General features: G+C 41.8%; 2 protein-coding genes and 1 long non-coding RNA gene across 5 annotated transcripts in view; 2 read left to right on the top strand and 1 right to left on the bottom strand.

Moving 5' to 3' along the window:
• The first annotated feature begins 68 nt into the window (after positions 1-68).
• On the top strand, positions 69-11,435 carry dgat2 (diacylglycerol O-acyltransferase 2). The gene is made up of 8 exons (XM_061803219.1): positions 69-243; positions 1,024-1,152; positions 1,386-1,493; positions 2,857-2,927; positions 5,217-5,421; positions 7,227-7,401; positions 8,315-8,517; positions 10,090-11,435. Exons 1-8 carry the CDS (start codon positions 204-206, stop codon positions 10,242-10,244), a joined length of 1,086 nt encoding a protein of 361 aa, XP_061659203.1. The 5' UTR covers positions 69-203; the 3' UTR covers positions 10,245-11,435.
• Positions 11,436-12,044: 609 nt separating this feature from the next.
• On the bottom strand, positions 12,045-15,337 carry LOC133491968 (uncharacterized). Its single transcript, XR_009792527.1, has 4 exons — positions 15,211-15,337; positions 15,069-15,116; positions 14,944-14,972; positions 12,045-14,358 (listed from the first exon to the last, which is right to left on the bottom strand). It is a non-coding gene; the product is annotated as an uncharacterized LOC133491968 (long non-coding RNA).
• Positions 14,612-20,018, top strand: part of uvrag (UV radiation resistance associated gene) — a 91,503-nt gene continuing 86,096 nt past the window's right edge. The window contains exons 1-2 of one of the 3 annotated variants that reach the window (XM_061803746.1): positions 14,612-14,861; positions 15,623-15,755. In XM_061803746.1, coding sequence (XP_061659730.1) covers positions 14,848-14,861; positions 15,623-15,755 — 147 coding nt within the window. In that variant the 5' untranslated portion in view covers positions 14,612-14,847. Of the gene's footprint in view, positions 14,862-15,263; positions 15,478-15,622; positions 15,756-20,018 lie in introns of those variants that run through there. The other 2 variants (XM_061803745.1, XM_061803747.1) reach the window with 2 other exon arrangements.

The following is a 20,018-nucleotide window of genomic DNA, read 5'->3' as shown; positions in this document are numbered from 1 at the left end:
AAACACCCCCACGCGTGGCTCCTCCCCACCGTGATTAAATGCCGACAGGCCGGCTCAGCTCTTTGCAGTTGAAATTAGCCATGACGGGGGAGTTGTGAGCTTGGACCTTGGAGCACCGTAGCGCGTAGACACAGTCCATCATTTTTATTTTTTTATTTATTTTTTTCTCTCCCCTCTTCCGTTACCGCCGACAGCCAAGAACCATGAAGACCATCCTTGCCGCATACTCGGGCGTGCTCAAAGGTAAGCACAATTGAGGACAGGCTGCAGAAGCTCAAAACACATTGGTTGCCATTCCTTGCAGGCATCACGAATATCCCGTAAATTCAATAGAACTAAACTACGGTACTCACTTCCTTTCTCACAATTTTCATTATTGTCATTATTTCTGACTATTTTTGCTGGCAGGTCCTTGCATATGCAGTCCTGGATAAAACATTAAAGTATTCCAATTGATTTTAAAGACTATAACAAAAATTGTATAGAAATGTCAACATCTGTCCCCAAGTGAATGTGGAAATTGAGAATGAGATTAAAGGAGGGCAGTGATTTGAACTTTTATCGTTTTCCTTGCTTTATGTTTGAGGGCACGCCTTGTTTTTGTACTTTTCTGTCTGCTGACCAGTTTGATCTGCATAAGCGAGACCGCAAATCATGTCGCTGAAAGTGATTGAAGCGGCAATGGCCGCTTACCACCAGTGCCCTGGTGCTGGGTTATTTTCAGTGTGGACTGATTGGATTAGTTACAGTGAGACTTTCAAGAGAGGTGTTCTTTTTGAATTGCACACAGACTTGACTCAAAGATATTGATCTTACGATGAGTAGCTAGTTTTTGTCCCATTGCATGTAGCCCTCTCGCATGTTGCGCCGTGGCTTCACTGTAATTGACTTGTGACTGCAAAGGCTGGATGGAATTAATTTTTGGAGGCATTTGCTGACCGAGTACACTAATATATAACATGATATGACCACCAAGATCTTACCAGATTTAGATTTTACTTTCTTTTTGGGATTTGGTTCCAGGCACTGGCTCCAGCATCCTCTCCTCCCTGCAGGACCTACCCTTGGCTTTCTGGGTGTGTGGGTCCAAGATGGAGAAACATCTCCAGGTCATCTCTGTACTGCAGTGGGTCATCACCTTCTTAGCTTTAGGTATGTGTATGTGAATAGGTAATTGTGCATTTCAAATAAGCAGTAAGAAAGCCAACAAAAACCCAAAGAATTAGCTTGTACTCTGAAAAGTCGGCTCACTAAGCTGCCTTCTTGTACGTCCACACATGCTGGGGCCTTTTGGGGATTCTGTCCTCTTTAGACTGATCTAATTGTCTACTTGTGAGTTCCCACTCTTGTTTTTTTTTTTGACAGTTCCACCCCTCCTCTTTCAGGGGCAGTCTGCACAGTGCTGCTAATCTATATGTTCTGCACTGATTGTTGGCTTATCGCTGCCCTTTACACCTCCTGGCTCATTCTTGACTGGAACACGCCAAAACAAGGTATTTAAACAGTGACGGACACTGTTTTTATTTTTTAGCAAACGTGATGTGACTGTACTGATCCAATGATTAGTTCCCATATTGAAAACCACAATAGTTGTAGGGTGGCATCCGAATCAGATACCCCTGCCACCTCATCCGGCTCCTCTCAATGTGGAAGAACAGCGGCTCGCCCCTTAGCTCCTCCCAGATTACCAAGCTCGTCACCCTATCGCTAAGGGAGAGTCCAGACACCTCGCGGAGGAAACTCATTTCAGCCGCTTGTATTTGGGATCTTGTACGTTCAGTCATGACCCACACCTGACCATAGGTGAGGGTAGGAATGTAGATCAACTGATAAATTGAGAACTTCGCCTTTTGACTCAAGTCCTTTTTTATACTACAACAAACTGATACAAAGCTCGCATCACTGCAGATGCTGCACCGATCTGCCGGTCAATCTTCCTCTCCATTCTCTGTCACTCAACAGCAAGAGACTAAGATATTTGAACTGGTCCACTTTGAGCAGGCTCTCATCCCTAACATGGAGCGGGCATGTCAGTCTTTTCCAACTGAGTACTACGGTCTCAGATTTGGAGGTGCTGATTCTCATCCCAGCCGCTTCGCACTGTGTCCGACTTACTGCCAGCAATGCGGACCAAACTCTGACACCGGTCGTACAGGGACCAAACAGAGCATATCAGGGGATTCGGTACCCCTGTACTCCCAAAGGACCCCCACAGGACTCCCCAAGGGACACGTGAAATCCCTTCTTCAAGTCTACAAAACACATGTAGACTGGTTGGCGAACTCCCATGCACCCTCGGGACCCTGCTGAGAGTGGAGAGCTGGTCCTCTATTCCAAAGCCAGGAGAAAAACCACATTGCTCCTCCTGAATCTGAGATTCGACTTCCCGATGCACCTTGTTTGCAGCATATGTCCTTTTTAAGTTTGCGTTTTGGGATCTGCAGAATAGATTTTCTAAAAATTAGATTTAAGTGTATCAATTGAGCTTCGATAAAGGCTTAAAACGCATTCAAAAAAACTTCAATTATGTATTTTTTATAATTAAGTTCAAATGGGGAGTTACGCAGTTACCAAGAAGGGATTCAATTGATACTATGATGTGCATTGTAGCCCATATTGCCAAGACCTAGAAAGATGTTAGTCTGCTTGCTGACGACTGTTCTCGTGCCCTTGACTAAAGAACAGAACCCAGGACCCGGAGCTCAAGAAATGCAGTCCTTTTTGGATGACCCTTTTATTTTGATGTCTTGCCTTGAATATGTGTGATCTGTTTTACGTTGCAGTGTGCATCCCAAATATTAACCATGTGAGTGAGTTATTTTCACATCAGTTCTAATACATGCTTTTCCTGACCAGGCGGTAGAAGATCTTCATGGGTCAGAAGTTGGACGGTGTGGACGTACTTTCGAGACTATTTCCCAATAAGGGTAAGCAATCTTGACAATTTGTTGTTCATTAGAAAGAAGAAAAAAAAAAAAAACTCACTCTTGATCAGTCACTGAAGTTCATGCAGTTGCCCAAGTAACCAACTTAATTTTGACCAATGACGACAACTCCTGCTGCTTAGAAAGTTGTTGTCAATATCTGACTATGCTCAGGTATGACTTAATAGATAAGCTGAGTAACTTAAGAGTTTAATATAATTTTGTCCTGCCTGATAGGCTTAAAGGTCTTTTTTTTTTTTTTTTTTCTTTTTGCTTTTACCCAAATATCATCTCTTCTTCTTTTCCTTTTGGCTTGTCCCGTTAGGGGTCTCCACACCTGACTCCCTTCCTTGCAACCTTTAATCAGAGTACACCCCAGGCCAATAAATACTGTAATTTTTCTATGGGTTTCAAATACATTGTGAGATCCATGTGTTGTCCAGAGTGTAGTATCGACAGTGTGTTGACGAAACCAATGGGAGGGATTTGAAAACATGCAGTTCGAGGTTGAACTTTGTCCAACACATTGATGTGTAGTTTGTAGGTCTCTGCCCTGTGGACCTTGCGATGACATTTTTTTTTTCGTGTTGCCCAGATGCTTGTTGACATCTTAAGAAACATCAGCACTGCAAAAGAACAAACCAAAGGTCTTGCAATCTTTGCTGAGGTCTCCCTTTGAAAGTTAATCACTTGACATAGTGTCAAATTGCTTCCTGTACTCTGGCCCAAACACTGTGACTTAGAAGTACCAGAATATTTCTGCAGGGTGATCCATTTGTAAATTTTAAACAACTGGTTGTTAGTTACATGACCTGGAGGTAAATTGAACAAACAACAAAGTCCAAAGCTGCATTAAAAGGAAGTCAGGAGTATGACCGCTATGAAAACAATTAAATGAAGACCTTAGCAAGTCTTGCAAGTCTCCTCTAATATTGCTGTATTTGGAGAAACCAAAGAATCATTTTCTGCTCTGTTCACTGGAGTCGCCATGACAACCAGGTGGAGTCTTGCGATACTAAGGGCATCTTCAACGTGATCTCATTTGCTAATGCGGTTGTGCAACTGTTGTTTGGTCAGCTCCTGACAGAGTATTGTGTACACATAGAGGCAGATCTGAAATCTGCTTTACAGACCGCGGCACGATCAACATCGTCTTGTTCAGTTTCTCCACCTTATCATGTAAAATTTAAATATATACTAGGTGAAAAAAATCAATGTAAATAACTATTAAGCTGAATTGACTGTCTTTTTCATGGCAGCCTGAATGGGTATACTGGGTCATTATTTTATGACAGCAATTGAGAAATGATCCGTTGATAAGGATGTCCTAGTTTCTTAGTTCCTAAAACACATGATGCATCTAAATCTGCTCTACATTTAAATTCAAAACACCATTTACTACAAATACAGGGTTTCCCAAATTTTTTTCACATTTGTCTTATTTTTTGTTTAAAACAGAGAGGCTGAACCACAAGATTTTTTTTACAGTCGTCTCTTATGTAATGGAAGTTGAAGCAAAGTCGATTAATCAATGACATCATTGATATTTCAGCTCAGTACCAAAGTTTTTTTTTTTTTTTTTTTTTTTTTTTACACCACAGACTGGTTTCACATAGATATTGCAATAAACAGACATAGAAACGGATCAACTTTAAGATTTATTCAGGCTGTACTTCAGGACTGGCAGTGAAGAATCTCCCCCCCCAAAATGTTATGTTGAATAATCCACAGACAAAAACCGTCTACAAGAACTTTATTTATCATAATATTTATTTATCATGGAATTTGTTTAGCCCAACACACACTAAAATTGTGACACTGATTTCTCAAAAATAATTTTATTTTCATTGGAATTTTACTTGCATATCACTGTTTTTCCTGTCTTCACTGTGAGGGGAAAAAAGAAAATTGATGACAATGGATTTTTACACTTTTTGAATTATGTGTGAGAACTGGATGTTAATGTAAACAAAATTTTTTAATCGTTTCTGACGTTCTGTAGAGTGATTTTCTATGACGACAAAAAACATTTTTGGGTATTCACACACAAACCAAAATAGTTGTGTTCTAGTAGTGATTAAAATTTATTTTTTCCCCTTTTCAATCAAAGTTTTTAATTTAGATGTCACCCTTTAATTAAAAAATTTCAGAAACTACACCAACAAAACAGCATGAGTTTGTAATCATTTATAGTTTTGGAATCACAACATCGCACTTCTTACATATTCCTCTTCTGGCAATGTGCTCCTCACTGAAATCTGCCTCACCGGTTCTTGTCCCGTCATTCACCAGCTAATTAAAACCCATGACCTGCTACCCAACCGGAACTATATCTTTGGCTACCATCCTCATGGCATCTTCTGCTTCGGGGCTTTCTGCAACTTTGGGACAGAGGCCACGGGCTTCTCTAAGAAATTCCCCGGCATCAAGCCCTCCTTGGCAACCTTGGCGGGAAACTTCCGAATGCCTGTCCTACGAGACTACCTGATGTCTGGAGGTGAGCAGATCTGACTAACCGCAGTCTTATGAAGAGGTCTTAAAATCGGTGATGATGCTGATAATTATCTCTGAGTTGAGGGACCTTTGCCCTTTTGCGCAGCTGATATACCTTCTGTTTACTTGCTCCAGACTGAGGTCTAGTCAATGTATGATAACTTTAAGGTTATTTTAGGTAAGTGTGTTCCAATGTTGAGCCAGGGCCTATAAGTATGTAGAAATGTAAACATGCTACGGATGAGATGTTTACACTTTAAACGGTTAGTATTTTAGTTGTACACTTACGGTAGGGTGTCACTGATGGTGTAGTGGTACACACGCCTGTCTTTGTTGCAGGCAGCGTGGGATCGATTCGCGCTCAGTGATGGTGTCAATATCTGCCCTGTGACTCACTGGCGACCAGTTCAGGGTATAGACTGCCTTTCGCCCGAAGCTAGCTGGGATAGGCTCCAGCTTTCCTGCAACCCTTGTGAGGATAAGCAGCTTGGATAATAACATGACACCATCGGTACACCCAAATTTATGGTTTGGCATGTACCTTGATTTTTAAGGACATGGATTTGTTCAAATGATAAATGCCAAACTTCACATCATTTGGTTTGAAATAAACAGATTTAATGACAACTGCTCGTTAAATGCACCAGTAAATAAAATCTTCCATACAAAAATGCAAAACATCTATTGGTATTACTCTAATAAATGAAATATTCTTTACGCTCCAGCTGCCCCGCACATACGTTCATAAGGACAAATGGTATGAAAAGTGGATGTATGGTTGGAAGGATTCTAACAAAAAGAAATTAATAAATGCAATGTTTACAGTTAAAAATTCGTACAGTATAAAAAAAAATCTGAAATATTTTCTTCTCAGGGATGTGCTGCATCCATTTTAGGAAACGAGATATAGAGCAACTTCAAAAGTAAAAGCACCTGATTATAAGCCGCATCCAGAACATTTTTAAAGGGAAAAAAACATTTTGTACATGCATAAGCCGCACGTGCCCACATTGAAACATGAGGTATTTACAAAGAAAGACGGTACACAAAGAGTTTTCAAAGTTTTAATTATATACCTTAGCTTTTCTTTCCAAACATTGCCTGTGATGCAGCAGTAACACAGCAGCAATATGGTAGTAACACAGCACTAACGGGGCTGGGTCAAAAAACATACCGGTAAAAGTCAGAGTGCGTGGCAGCAACACGGTTCAGGCCACCTGGTTTTATTACCCCCTGCCAGGTTTTTTTTCATCAATTTACAGTACTCCAGTTCTTCCCGCTGCCGTTTCCAGCATCTCACCATCGATTCATTTCTGCCAAGTTTACGTGCAGCAGCTCTGTTTCCTTCTTTATCGGCCAGCTCGATTTGCTTTTAACTTGAAAGCTGCGTCATATGCATTTCTTTTTGCATTTTCCATGATGATGGTCTGTTCATGCTACTTTTGTTTATGTGCAAAGTTACTTCCTCAACACATATGTTCCACCTGTCTCACGCTTACCTTTTCCGCTCGAGTGCCCCCGGCGGCCGTTACAAAAAAAAAAAAGCATAAATTACCCACATCATTACATAAACCGCACGGTTGAAAGCGTGTGACAAAAGTCGCGGCTTATAGTCAGGAAATTAAGATATCTGAATTACTATGGAATATATATAGTATATATTTACCATATACGAGCTAGTTTCTTTCTTTATACTGAAGAATCTGAACACAGCACAAGTATTGTAACATTCTGATTCTTACAGAGAACACTGCAAGTTTGGGTAATCCAACCACCCCCCCCCCACCCCTGTGAAATATTTCATTTCAGGTATCTGTCCTGTGAATAGGAACTCCATTGACTACCTGCTGTCATGCAACGGTACAGGAAACGCTGTGATTATTGTCGTGGGAGGCGCAGCGGAGTCGTTGCACTGTGCACCAGGCATGAATTCCGTCATCCTCAAGAACCGTAAAGGCTTTGTGAGAATGGCACTCCAGAAAGGGTGAGCTGGGCTTCACACACAGGCACGGGTTATCCCAATCTGCTTTCACGTCCAAATGTTATTTGCAGGAAAGGGTCAAACCAAAGTTTTTCGAGTTCAAAGTACATCACGGGGAGTGTTACTAAATCAAGTTGTGCCCTTTAACAGAGGACAGACAGAGTCAGCAGTCACACATTTTATCGGTAATAGCCCCAAGAGAACCAAAACAACCCTGATTATGTCAAATATCAGTGAGGATTATCAATGGTTTCACCTTTTTAAAGCAGATTACAGCTCGTTGGAAAACAAATGCAGTTATGCAGACATTACTACGTAACAGCTCAGTAAATGTTCAAGCTGAAAGGGTGACCATGTGCATTACCCTGAATTCTTGTCTTTAATGACAAACGATGTCTTCCAGACTGTGATTATTGTTATTCAACTCAATTGAACACTGGATTTCTGTTCAGAAGATTATGCAAAATGTCCAATGGTACGATAAAATGTCTTGTGAGGTTGCATGACGAGAATTGGTTTGAAATGGCATTGATGAGTCAATCTTGTATCACTTTATAAGAAATACGTTATCTATCATTGCATACAAATACAGAAAAAATGGTTCTACTTAATCATTCGAAACTCTCAGACTTAATCTTTTGGCAAAGAAAACAAACCCGCCTGTGCTTTCACAACTTCCAACGGGAACACTTTTCATGCGGGATTACATCTAAAGCATGCCGGTTAGCACGTTTCCTGCTGGCAGCCATAACAACAACTTCTGTCTCGATGTACTTATTCTTGCCGAACAGATGTTCACTCATTCAAATGAACTGAAAATACTCCTCTAATTTATGCAGCGGGGAATAATGTAAAATGTATAAAACCCCAGCTATTTGTGCATTACATGAAATTGTCTTTCTCTTTGCGCCCTCAGGTCTGACTTGGTTCCAGTGTATTCCTTTGGGGAGAATGACGCCTACAAGCAGGTGATCCTCGAGGAGGGCACTTACTGGAGAGCTATCCAGAAGAAGTTACAGAAGTTGCTCGGCTTCGCTCCGTGCCTTTTCCATGGGTGCGGCCTCTTCTTTGGCAACTCCTGGGGCATCGTGCCATATGGCAAACCGATCACAACTATCGGTAAGTGCACGTCAGCCTTATTTATTCAAATTTAAAGGTCAAGTGTCATGAAATGGATGATTTCTAGTATGTTATTAATGAAAAAAAACAGCCGGTATGGACCTGTCCATTTTTTTCCACAACAAAACATGATTTTGACATATATGACTTCTTGTAACTCCCGCCATCAAAATCCTCTCGAGGGATTTGTTTTCTGTCTGCCCATTCTACCATACAGGGCTAGCTGTAGAGATGGTGGTCCTTCAAGAACATTCTTTTCTTACCACAGAAAAATGCTGGAGGTCTGTCAGAGTGATCATCGGGTTCTTGGTCTTCTCACTTACCAAGGCCCTTCTCCGTCTATCGCTCAGTTTAGATGGGCGGGCAGCTTAAGGAAGAATCCTGGTGGTTCTGAATTTCTTTTATTTTCGGCTGATAATTGTGACATTGAAAGTAGTGTACGTTTCCGTCTCAAGATGTCTACAGGCAATGGACTATATGCACTAGTCCTCAGATGTACTGTACTTAAAGCTCAAGTGTTGTCAAACGGATGATTTTTGGTATATTATTAATGAAAATCCCACAGCCAATATGGACCCATGTGTTTTTTTCACCACAAAACATGATTTTGACGTATACAGCTTTTTGTAACTCCCGCCATGAAAATCCTCTCAGGAATTTGTTGTCGAGAAGAAGCAGGAAGTGACGTAAAGGACAGTGGCGCCCCCTCCTGGACTCCTTTGTTTCCATTAGTTTAGTTAGTTCCTGCTGGAAGGTAGCTCCTTGTTCCTTCTTGTTAGCCAAAATGCCGGCTCATTGCATTGCTGGACATTGCTTGAACACTCGAGAGAATGGAATTACCCTTCATAAGTTTCCAAGAGACCCGGTTCGTCGTGAAAAATGGATTGCACAGGTGCAAAGGACGAGAGCTTCGTGGGTCCCATACGACAGGTAGGTGTGTATCCAGCTACTAAAAAAAAAAAAAAAAAATTATAGTTTGGGGCGGACCACGTAATCCGTCTCTCATAACATAACAAAAGATCTCCGTACGTATGACAGGGGCGCTAAATGTGTCGATGTGGGCGTCTGACAGCTGGCCTTGTCGGCCGGGTTGGCTCGTCGCGGCACAGGGCCACGATGGCTCATCTCCGCCGCGGAAGTGGATCGGATGGGGAGGCAGTTTGGCCGTGATCGCTCAAAACAATAGGGTAATATTGCCCCGGTAACTTCACTCGGTTGTGTGATGTTCTCTTCTTCGAATAGAGCTTCCGTGTCAGAAGGAGGATGTTCGTCTCCCATAGTAGGGTCCACAGCGTGTTTTCAATGGTCAATGTCCAGTGTGATGTCACGGACAGGAGATGCACCCAATATCGCGACCACTTGGATGTCGAATGACACTTCCGCAACTTTGCGCATGGATGACGCGCTCTTTGCTCATATTTAGTTTTTCGTATAGACGTTGAAGTGAATAATGTTATATGTATTTTTCATTACAATATCTATTCTAGAATGTTTATAGGGATGACACTTGACCTTTAAATACTGTAAATGCCTCACTGATGGACACAAATACTATGCTTCACTTTATTGCAGTTGGGGAGCCAATCACAGTGCCCAAAATAGAGGACCCCTCTGATGAGATGGTGGATCTTTATCACGCAATGTATGTCAAGTCCCTTCAGTGCCTGTTTGACAAGTACAAGACTCGTTTTGGTTTGAAGGAGAGTGATGTCCTGTATATTGAGTGAAAGAATGAAGGGGAACCTTTAAACTTTGAGAACTGTGTACCTTTTGACCCACCACCCTTCAGATCTCCCTCCATACAATCCCAGTCTAATCCGCCCCCTTCTCTTCCCTTTGAGCACATTTGCTTCGTATCTCCCCCCCAATAATAGGCATAGACTATCCTCAGGGATTGACAGGTTTGACAAAATGGCACTGCGACTTGGATCAACATTGAACATGACCTACTAGAGAATGCCTTAACAACACCAGTGCCATTTGTGTGTGTGTGTATTTACTTTTTCTTAATGAAGGCATGCAAATGTCTTTCAAGGGCCGAGAGGAAGGTAAGGATTTAAGAATGGTTAATTCTCACAAACCTCTTTAAAATTACATTATGTAACAAAAGCACAACCAATGCAAATAAAGTGTACCACTATAGTAATAGGATACACAAACCCACAGACTAATGGGTTTACCAAAGATATACATTTTCCTCACAAATGCATCAAGAGTATGTCTTTTCGGGGAAAGCCGATACTTCTCCATGGAGTTCCTTTTTGTTGAAAATGCAATACATTTCTGCACGTGATTTTAGATTGCCATAAAGTATTAATTGCATCCATCGCAGAAGAAAGCAACCCAGTGTTAGGCTTGTCTCTTGAATATTTCCATTGCACATTCGCTCACAAATTCTTTTCTACAGGTTTTGTCACAGGAAAAAAAAAATGATATGAGATGATGATTGTCATTTATTGTTGGTATTCGGGTTTGAAGAGGTGTGTTCTGCAGTGAAAAGTAACCAAGTGGCTTATACTGTATCTTTAAGGGCTTTGGAAAGTTTAAGACTGCGTTCAAGAGAGGAAATGTACATTTCTGCATACTTGTTCTCAAATTTGGTTATAGGCATCGTACATCTCTTGGGAAACATGGAGTGGGTGCTAATTAAAAAAAAAGCAAGGCATAGTATTGCATAATGCCTTATTTATATTGTAATTGGGGGGTGCCACTTATTCTTTGGAAAAAAAAAATTGTATGGACTGTAAGGTATCAATCACAATATTTGGGTTTGAGATTGTCATATTGTAAACTTGGTTATTCATACACGATTGTCATTTAGAGATGAACGCCCTCTGGATTTGCTGTTGTGAATTTAAAAAGATCAGTGTAATTCATGTGCAATACACAGTATCTGCAAGAAATCCACAGCAAAGATCTGTCTGTATGATGTGTGAGGTTTTTGCCAAACTATTAAATTATTACATTAAACTTTTGTATATTTTCAGAAGTAATGTGTATGTGAAGAATCAATTTTTTGATACCTCAGCTACAAAGACTCGTTCTGTTCTATTTTTTTATGGCTTAAAGTGTATTCTTTCCACTTCTGTGCATGCAAGAAGGCGTACAAAAGACTCATTCTCGTCCTCCGAGTACAAAATGAATACAGTAATGTATGCAAACAATTAATTTCACAATTATAACAGTCATTCAAGTTCATTTCAGCGTCCACAAATAGTACAACACTTGAAATTGGAAAATGGCAGATGGCGCCCTCTTGAGGATAGTTTACATTCTACAATCACTCAAAATAGGAGGTGGACATTTTTCGGGCCAACTTTGTGATTTACGATTCTCCCCCCCCCCCCCCCACTCCTCTCTCCCTCTCCAAAAAGTAAAAATCAAATTCCCAGGGAAACAGCACCTTTTAGGTTTCTCCTGAAAAGCCATGCAAAGTGTAAAGTACATATGGAAGTCACAATAAAGACAAAAATTCCAACTTTTTCAAATACTTCTAATTTTACTTCGAATACTCGGGGGGGGGGGTTTGCAATTTTTTTTAAACAACGCTTTTTGTCACATTTGGTTCAACTGTCAGAATGACCTGACAGTAGTACATGAGTAAAATGTTCTGTCAAGAAAAAAAAAAAAAGTCTTGACTGTACATTCCCAAAAGTACAGTACCTGTAAAACCCAAACCAATGAAATGACGACACGTCACGGTACTAACATAAGCACCTTTGTCTAATATTGGCTTGTTTAGAGTGCAAAGGCTCGTGCTCCTATTTGGTCAGAGACTCAAGGGGGGACCGTTACATTATGGGAATTCGCACGTAGTTTCTCGGCAGGATACAATATGATTGGCTCCTGTCTTGTGGGAAGGGCAGGCGACGCAGAAGTCATGAGATGACCATTTCAAATGGATATCACATATTTATGAACAAAAATGTGTTTTGATTAGGTATTAGGACAAGGTTGGGTCCGAAGGAGATTTAGGATATTTTAACACTGCCGCACTTAAAGGTAACGTGTCATCCCTATAAACATTCTAAAATAGTGAAATGAAAAATACATATCACATTATTCACTTCAATGTCTACACGAAAAACTAATTATGAGTGGAGACAAAAATACAGTATTCATTGGTCATCCATGCGCAAAGTTGCGGAAGTCTCATTCGACATCCAAGTGGTCGCCATATTGGCTGCATTTACTGTCCGTGATGTCACCCCAGACATTCGCCATTGAAAACACGCTGTGGCCTCTAATGTGTACTGTGGGACACGGAAGCTCTTTTTGAAGAAGAGAACGTATCACAATCGAGTCAAGTGTCCGGGCCAATATTATCCTATCGTTTGGAGCCATATTTAGATTATATGCAGATCACTTCTAACTAACAACAGACTCCCTGACGGTATGACAGTATGTAGCATACTCAGCCGTGAGCGATGACAACACCATGAAGCGGCCCGAAGATGAGCCACCCCAGCCAAAGCCGTGACTGGCGGACGTGGCGCCGAAGCCGTGACTGGCGGACACGGCGACAAAGCCGGCGAAGGCTGCCGCTTTGTGGCTCGCGGACGACCACGGCTTCAGCCAGGCTGGCTCATACATACTGCCGCGGCGGCAACAGACTCTCAGAGAGTATGTATGAGTCAGCCTGGCCGAAGCTGTGTTAGTCCGCGGGGCGCAATGCGGCAGCCTTCCCGCGCGAGCCCGACGCAGAAGCTCTCGTCCTTTGCACCCGTGCAATCCATTTTTCACAACGAACCGGGTCTCTTGCAAACTTATGAAGGCTAGATCCATCCTCCCGAGTGTTCAAGCAATGTCCAGCAATCCGACGAGCCGGCATTTTGGCTAATACGAAGGAACAATGAGCTACCTTCCCGGAGGTCAAACTAACAAACACAAACGAGTCCCCTTCAGGGCGGTCCTGCCATGTACGTCACTTTTTGATTCTTTTCGAAAACAAATCCCTTTTCACGGCGGGAGTTACAAAAAGCTGTATACGTCAAAATCATGTTTTGTGGTGGGGAAAAAAACGCATGGATCCATGTTGGCTGCTGTTTTTTTCATTAATAACTTACTAAAAATGATGCATTTCATGATAGTGGCACTTTAAGTCACTTTTTTTAAAAAAAAAAAAAACGCCTGATCGCAGTAGGGCGTGTTTTACAAGTATACAACAATCAATCATAGTCCAGCAGCGCATGTCCTGGAGCCAGTGATAATGGAGCAGGAGCTTTCCTGCCGAGAAAATATGTGGGAATCCAAATAATGTGGGAGGGATTTAAAAAGGGACCATCAATTGTTTATTAAACACCATGTTAAACGGTATTCAGTATGGAGGGGAAACATGTTAGACATTTGAGCACAATCTTGCTGCTTGTTATTGTCTACTCACAATGGATGAGAGAGACATGGATTGTATGAACATTTATCCTTTTTTTTTTTTGCCTTGAGACCTGTCCAATTCTTTCGTTTTAACTTTCATTACTAAACAGAGGTAGATTTAATTTATCAATTAAAATTCTTCACGAAGCTCGAGGGTGTGTATGGGGAGCAAGGCTGTGGCATTTGCCTATGTGTGTAAATGATACCTTCTATTTACACTGTCTGATTGGCTAGTGTCATGACGCGACAATTTTTGAAATGTCATGTCATCATCCAAGCCGCTTATTCTCACCAGGGTTGCAGGGAAGCTGGAGCCTATCCCGGCTAGCTTCGGGCGAAAGGCAGACTACACCCTGAACTGGTGGCCAGTCAGTTGCAGGGCAGATATCGACACAATCACTGAGTGGGAATCGATCCAACACTGCCCGCACCAAAGGCAGGTGTGTGTACCGCTCCACCTTCAGTGACCTGAAATAGTATATAAAATTAAATTAGAGGCATTTTATGAAGCCACAGCGGATTCTTCCAATGATTATTTTAATAATATTCTACTTTGAGGTCATAAAGACAGTTTTAACATTCTAACAAAATGTTTTTTTTTAAACAGCAAACTTCCCCTTCCATCCATCTATCCATCTTCTTTCCCGCTTATTCTCACAAGGGGGAGGGAGTGCTGGAGCCTATCCCAGCTGTCAAAAGGCAGGAGGCGGGGTACACCCTGAACCGGTTGTCAGCCAATGGCAGGGCACATAAAGACAGACAACAGCCACACTCACAATCCCACCTCGGGGCAATTTAGAATCTCCAATTAACCTTGCATGTTTTTTGGGGTGTGGAAGGAAACCGGAGTGCGTGGAGAAAACCCGCACAGGCACGGAGAGTACATGCAAATTCCACACAGTTATCGAACCCGGGTCCTCAGAACTGTGAGGCCGACGCTTTACCAGCTGCTCCACCATGCCGCCCCTCTGGTAATTTCTTATTTTAAAAAAATATTCTGATGTTAATTAAAAAGGCAAGACTTCACCTTTAATGAGTCAAATCTATACTTACGTGGAAAAAGATGACGCGATACGGCAACCCTTAACGGGACAAGCCGAAAGGAAAAGAAGAGTGGTCAAATACAATACTGTATGTACTTTTACACAATAATGCTTTACGAAATAATCTGTACTTACTACTTTTACTTCAGGTGTGATTACTTTTTCCATCTCGCACAATGCTATCTAGCGGAGAGTCACAAGAGCATACATAAGTGTACATACAAAAGTGTTCCCAAATAGAAAAAAAAAAAAAAAAAAAAAAAGCTCTATTTAGTACCCTCTTATTTTGGAGTGTATGGGCAATTTTTATTATTATTAAATCGGCGGCCAGTTACGCCGTTGAGGGCAACTTCCTCATATTCGGCTGCTTTGACAGATTTCGACCTAAACCGTGAAAGCGAAACAGACCGACGAACCAACAGTCACGTGAGTTGGGCCGTTTCTTCGTGATGGACGTTCGATTAAAGCCAATAAGAAGCGCAGGCGTCACCGCCCGATACCGGAGACGGATTTCCGAAGCGAGTGTAGCGAAAGAGACGTTCCGGTACAGTACTTTGTTTACGACTTGTTGGTTAGCTGACAGCTGTTGTAGCGTCTTAGCTTAAAAAAAAAAAAAAGATGTTTTGAGCCTTTCAAACTCAAAGCTACGTGTCTGTGAACGCCGAACATGGAATATTTTGCTGTTTGAGGGCGAGCCGCTTCGATGCCGACAGGAGGATGAGCTCCATCACCGGTCGGGTTCTCGCCATCCCCGCCGCTTCTGTTAGCAACTCTGGAGCTTCATCATCCCGAGCCTTGCACGTAGAGCTCACATCCCAGCAGGTATGTCCAACAGCGGTCGAACCCATCCTGACGCAGACGAACATTATTACCCCGGGGGCGAGCTGTTGTAGGAGTTTTGAATGTCAGTTGCAACTGCTGCCCTGGAGGAGCAAGGCAGGCCTGTCAGGCTAGCGAGGAAGCTAACCGCTGCTAGCTTGGGTCACACCGAATATTGTAAAACTTTACCCACATTGGACACGTCCTCGTTCTTTTCTGGGTTGTTTTCAGTGTCCATGGATTCCCACTTTTGGTTCTTGTGAAAAACACTTCCGATCTTCCTGCAAGTAAACTTTGTATTCGTACAGCCCAGCAGTGACAGGAAGGAAAAACAGTGGTATGTGAATACAGCGAGTTTTCTTAGGTCTTTCTACTCAATAAACATCGAATACTTGGATAGTTTTCACCGGACGTTCCACTGGAATATCACGCAAATTAGACAAAAGCCTGAGATTAGTTGGCATTTTAGTTTTCATTCATTTCATCACTTGCAAAAGTTTTGCACGCATCAACTAATCTTGGGGTGGAAAAAAAAATAAAAAATAGCCCGTTGACAACCCCTCGAGATGACAAGTGGTGCACTTCCGCTATTTTCATCATCTTGCGTCATGTACATAACTGTTGTTCACCACACTATTGGGCACTTTAAATTCAATCATTTGGACAGTTGTCATTGCATAAGAAATACCGCTCTCCTCTCCTGCCGGAAATAGCTAGGCTAGATTTCAGCACTCCCGGGACCCTTGTGAGGATAAGCAGCTTAAGGTTCATTCTCATAAAGAACCATTTTACACATTTTGTGCTCAGTTTGAAGTAGTATTTAGTCAGACTTTATAAATTATTTTCATTTCATTATTGTGTGTACTGCAGTCACATGGGCAGCAGTAACTGAGTTTCGCAGTGTTTAGTCATACTGTACTAGCTCATGAATAATAAATTTGAAATCACAAAATGAATTGATTTTATTGGGGTGTACAGAACTTGTGCCTCCGAAACATGAGCCCCAATTGTTTGCTCTCAGTTTGGTATAAGCAACTGGTTAGAGCGTTGGCCTCACAGTTCGGAGGACCGGGGTTGAAATCCTGGCTCCGCCTGTGTGAAGTTTGCATGATGGAGCAGGTATAAAGCGTTGGCCTCACAGTTCGGAGAAAACCCCAAAAACCTCAATCCCAGCCCCCCCACCCCCGTGTGGAGTTTGCATGTTCTCCCTGTGCCTGCGTGGGTTTTCTCCGGACACTCCTGTTTCCTCCCTCATCTCAAAAACATGCTTTAATTGGAGACTCGAAATTGCCCCAAGGTGTGATTGTGAGTGCGACTGTTTTTTTGTCTCTATGTGTCCTGCGATTGGCTGGCAACCAATTCAGGGTGTACCCTGCCTCGTGCCCAATGGGCTCCATCACTCCCGTGACCCTTGTAAGGATTGGCAGCTGAAAAAAATGGATGGATGGATGGATATATATTTTATTCGATGCCTGACTGTCGTCGAATAGTTGTAATATTTGAATGACAAGTCAGCCATGAGAAGTACAGTCCGTTTTTTGTTTAATTCTGGTCAAGTGACCATCTCATAAAATCCTCTGCATATCTTTGTTGTAATCGCTTTTGATGTCACATGCTCGGTTGCATGACTGAATCCCAAATATTATAAGCACAAGAAGAATCATGCTGCGCCTCCACCAGGAGTGGATCAGCGTGCTAACGCTACATTTTCAAAACGACCTACGAATCTTTAACAAACTCTAACCCATGGAATATAACAGTAGTATTGCGCCAATGATATACATGACAGCAAAAGTAAATGCACTGGTCTGTCTTGTGAGTTTATTAATAGAGGTTAGAATGAGGCATCTGGCATTATTTCTTTGCTATGGGGACATTTTACATAATTTTTAAACCTATTTTGGAGGCCACAAAATATTACACTTGTGCACTTCAAAATACTGACGACTATTTCAGTAGCAATATTGTTGTGTGTCGACAGAACAATTAAACATGAAATGCTTTGTAGTGAAAGGAAATAGAAAATGGAACAATTTGGGAATGAAAGAGGAAATAGGAAGTAGGAAAAAAATGATTAGTAAAGTACAGTTCATAAACAAAAGTAAGCGCAGTTGAAGTACTGCAGCAACTCTGTTCTGGTGTCTTGCAGAAGTAGCCAGCCAGGCTAAGCTTTATTAATTTTTTTTCATTGTCTAGCATTGGGTTGCACGGAGCATGACTGGTTAGAAAAGGGGTGCTTAATGCGACTGATCGATCACGACGGCGTGCCGAGAAATAAAAAAAGACAACAGCCGTATTGTTTTTTTTTTTTTTTTTTTTTTTTTTAACTTTAGCTCACCGCGCATGTGCAAACAACGAGAGTACAGGAAAACACACTGTCAGTGAGTGTCTCCCCCCCCCCTATTTTAAGCACTCACTTAAGAAATCTTAACAAACATGAGTACGAATGCTGCACTAAAGTAGATAAAAATGTATTACTTTCATACGGAATGGGTTGGCGGACAATTTTTTTCACAATGTCATTTCCAGAGTGCGTTTGCCTCATCTGCCAGTGTAGTGAAATGCGGAGCGGCATTTTCTAACTGTTTATGGAAAATACGACACTGACATTCCGCCAAAAAGCAACCTGAGAATGAGAAAAGTGAACGTACTAAAATGCCAATTGGCCGCACAGGAGTCACTTTTCACACAATATACTGCAGTTCAACAGTGAAAGCTGCCACCGAAGCGTCATTCCGCGGGTTCGTCGCATCAAGGTTAATAACAAGATGTCCTTCCAAGACGATCTTTTAAAAATAAGGTGGAAATATTATCTTCAATAAAATCTCTGCAGCTGTAAAGGTGCTGTGAAGCCATGGCTGATGTGTGGAAGGACATCGGAGGTTGTGAATGTTTCTCACTGCAGTTGGACGAATCCACTGACGTGAGTGACACAGCTTGGGTGTGCATTTTCATTTGTATGGTGTTTAGTGATCATCAACGTGAATTCGGATAGTTACAAAAAATGTTCAAAGTTAATTATGTTGTGTAATATTGGCTCATGCGGTTATGCAAGGCACACAAATCTGTTTGAAAATGTTTAAGACTTGTTCTGAATGTTCATGTTGGAGCGAGGGCCTTCTGTTTCCATAATGGCTTCCTTTAAAGGACAATTACTTAAGAAGTAATAAATTCCATGCAGATTGTAAGGACGGGTGGCAAAGTCATACTTTAATCCATCCATCCATTTTCTTTTTTGCCACTTATCCTCACGAGGGTCGCGGGGAGTGCTGGAGCCCATCCTAGCTGTCAACGAGCAGGAGGCAGGGTACACCTTGAACTGGTTGCCAGCCAATCGCAGGGCACATCGAGACAAACAGCTGCACTCACAATCACACCTCGGAGTCTCCAATTAATGTTGCATGTTTTTGGGGTGTGGGTGGGAACGGGAGTGCCTGGAGCAAACCGACGCAGGCATGGGGAGAACATGCAAACTCCACACAGGTGGGGCCGGGATCGAACCCGGGTCCTCAGAACTGTGAGGCCAACGCTTTACCAGCTGAGTCACTGTGCCGCTCATACTTTAATAACTATTTCAGTCATAAGACTTTGGAATGCATGTAGCAGAATTGGTTCAGGATTTTGGTGGGGGAAAAAAAAAAAAAAAAGGACTGAAGAGGTACAATGTGAAAAAGTGGTTGATGAGGACAGTTCTCCTGGCCAATGGAGAGGCTTACATTTAAAAAAAATAGTTTTACTGCATACTTTGTACACTACATACAGTACAACACACTGATGCACTGAGAATGTTATTATTTTCAAACGTAATCATTGCAAAGTGGAGAATTAAAATTTTTTTTTTTTTTTTTATAGGAATGGTACCTGTCTCAGAATTTACTAAAGATTTGTGACCTGTAAATTGCTTTTTCCTATATTAGCTTCGGAAGTATCTGATCATTTTAATTCTCACGACAGACCTTAAGTTTGCTATTCATCATTTTTCCTTGGACAGACGCTTTCACACTGCAGTCACAACCATTTGTGTTTGGCAGGGGATCACATCCATCCATGCGCACTGACATTTTTAAGGGCAGGTAGAAAGTCCCTTGTGGAACAATCAGTGTTCTTGTGCCTCGACATACAGTAAAGAAAATACATTTTTGAACACCCTGCTATATTGCACGTTCTCCCACTTAGAAATCATGGAGGGGTCTGAAATTTTCATCATAGCTGCATGTCCACTGTGAGAGAGATAATCTAAAAAGAAAATTCCAGAAATCACAATGT

The sequence above is a fragment of the Syngnathoides biaculeatus genome, chromosome 18, assembly GCF_019802595.1.
Source record: "Syngnathoides biaculeatus isolate LvHL_M chromosome 18, ASM1980259v1, whole genome shotgun sequence".
NCBI classification, from domain to species: domain Eukaryota; kingdom Metazoa; phylum Chordata; class Actinopteri; order Syngnathiformes; family Syngnathidae; genus Syngnathoides; species Syngnathoides biaculeatus.
The sequence above is the reverse complement of the archived record's forward strand: the minus strand, read 5'-3'. Positions and strand labels throughout refer to the sequence as shown.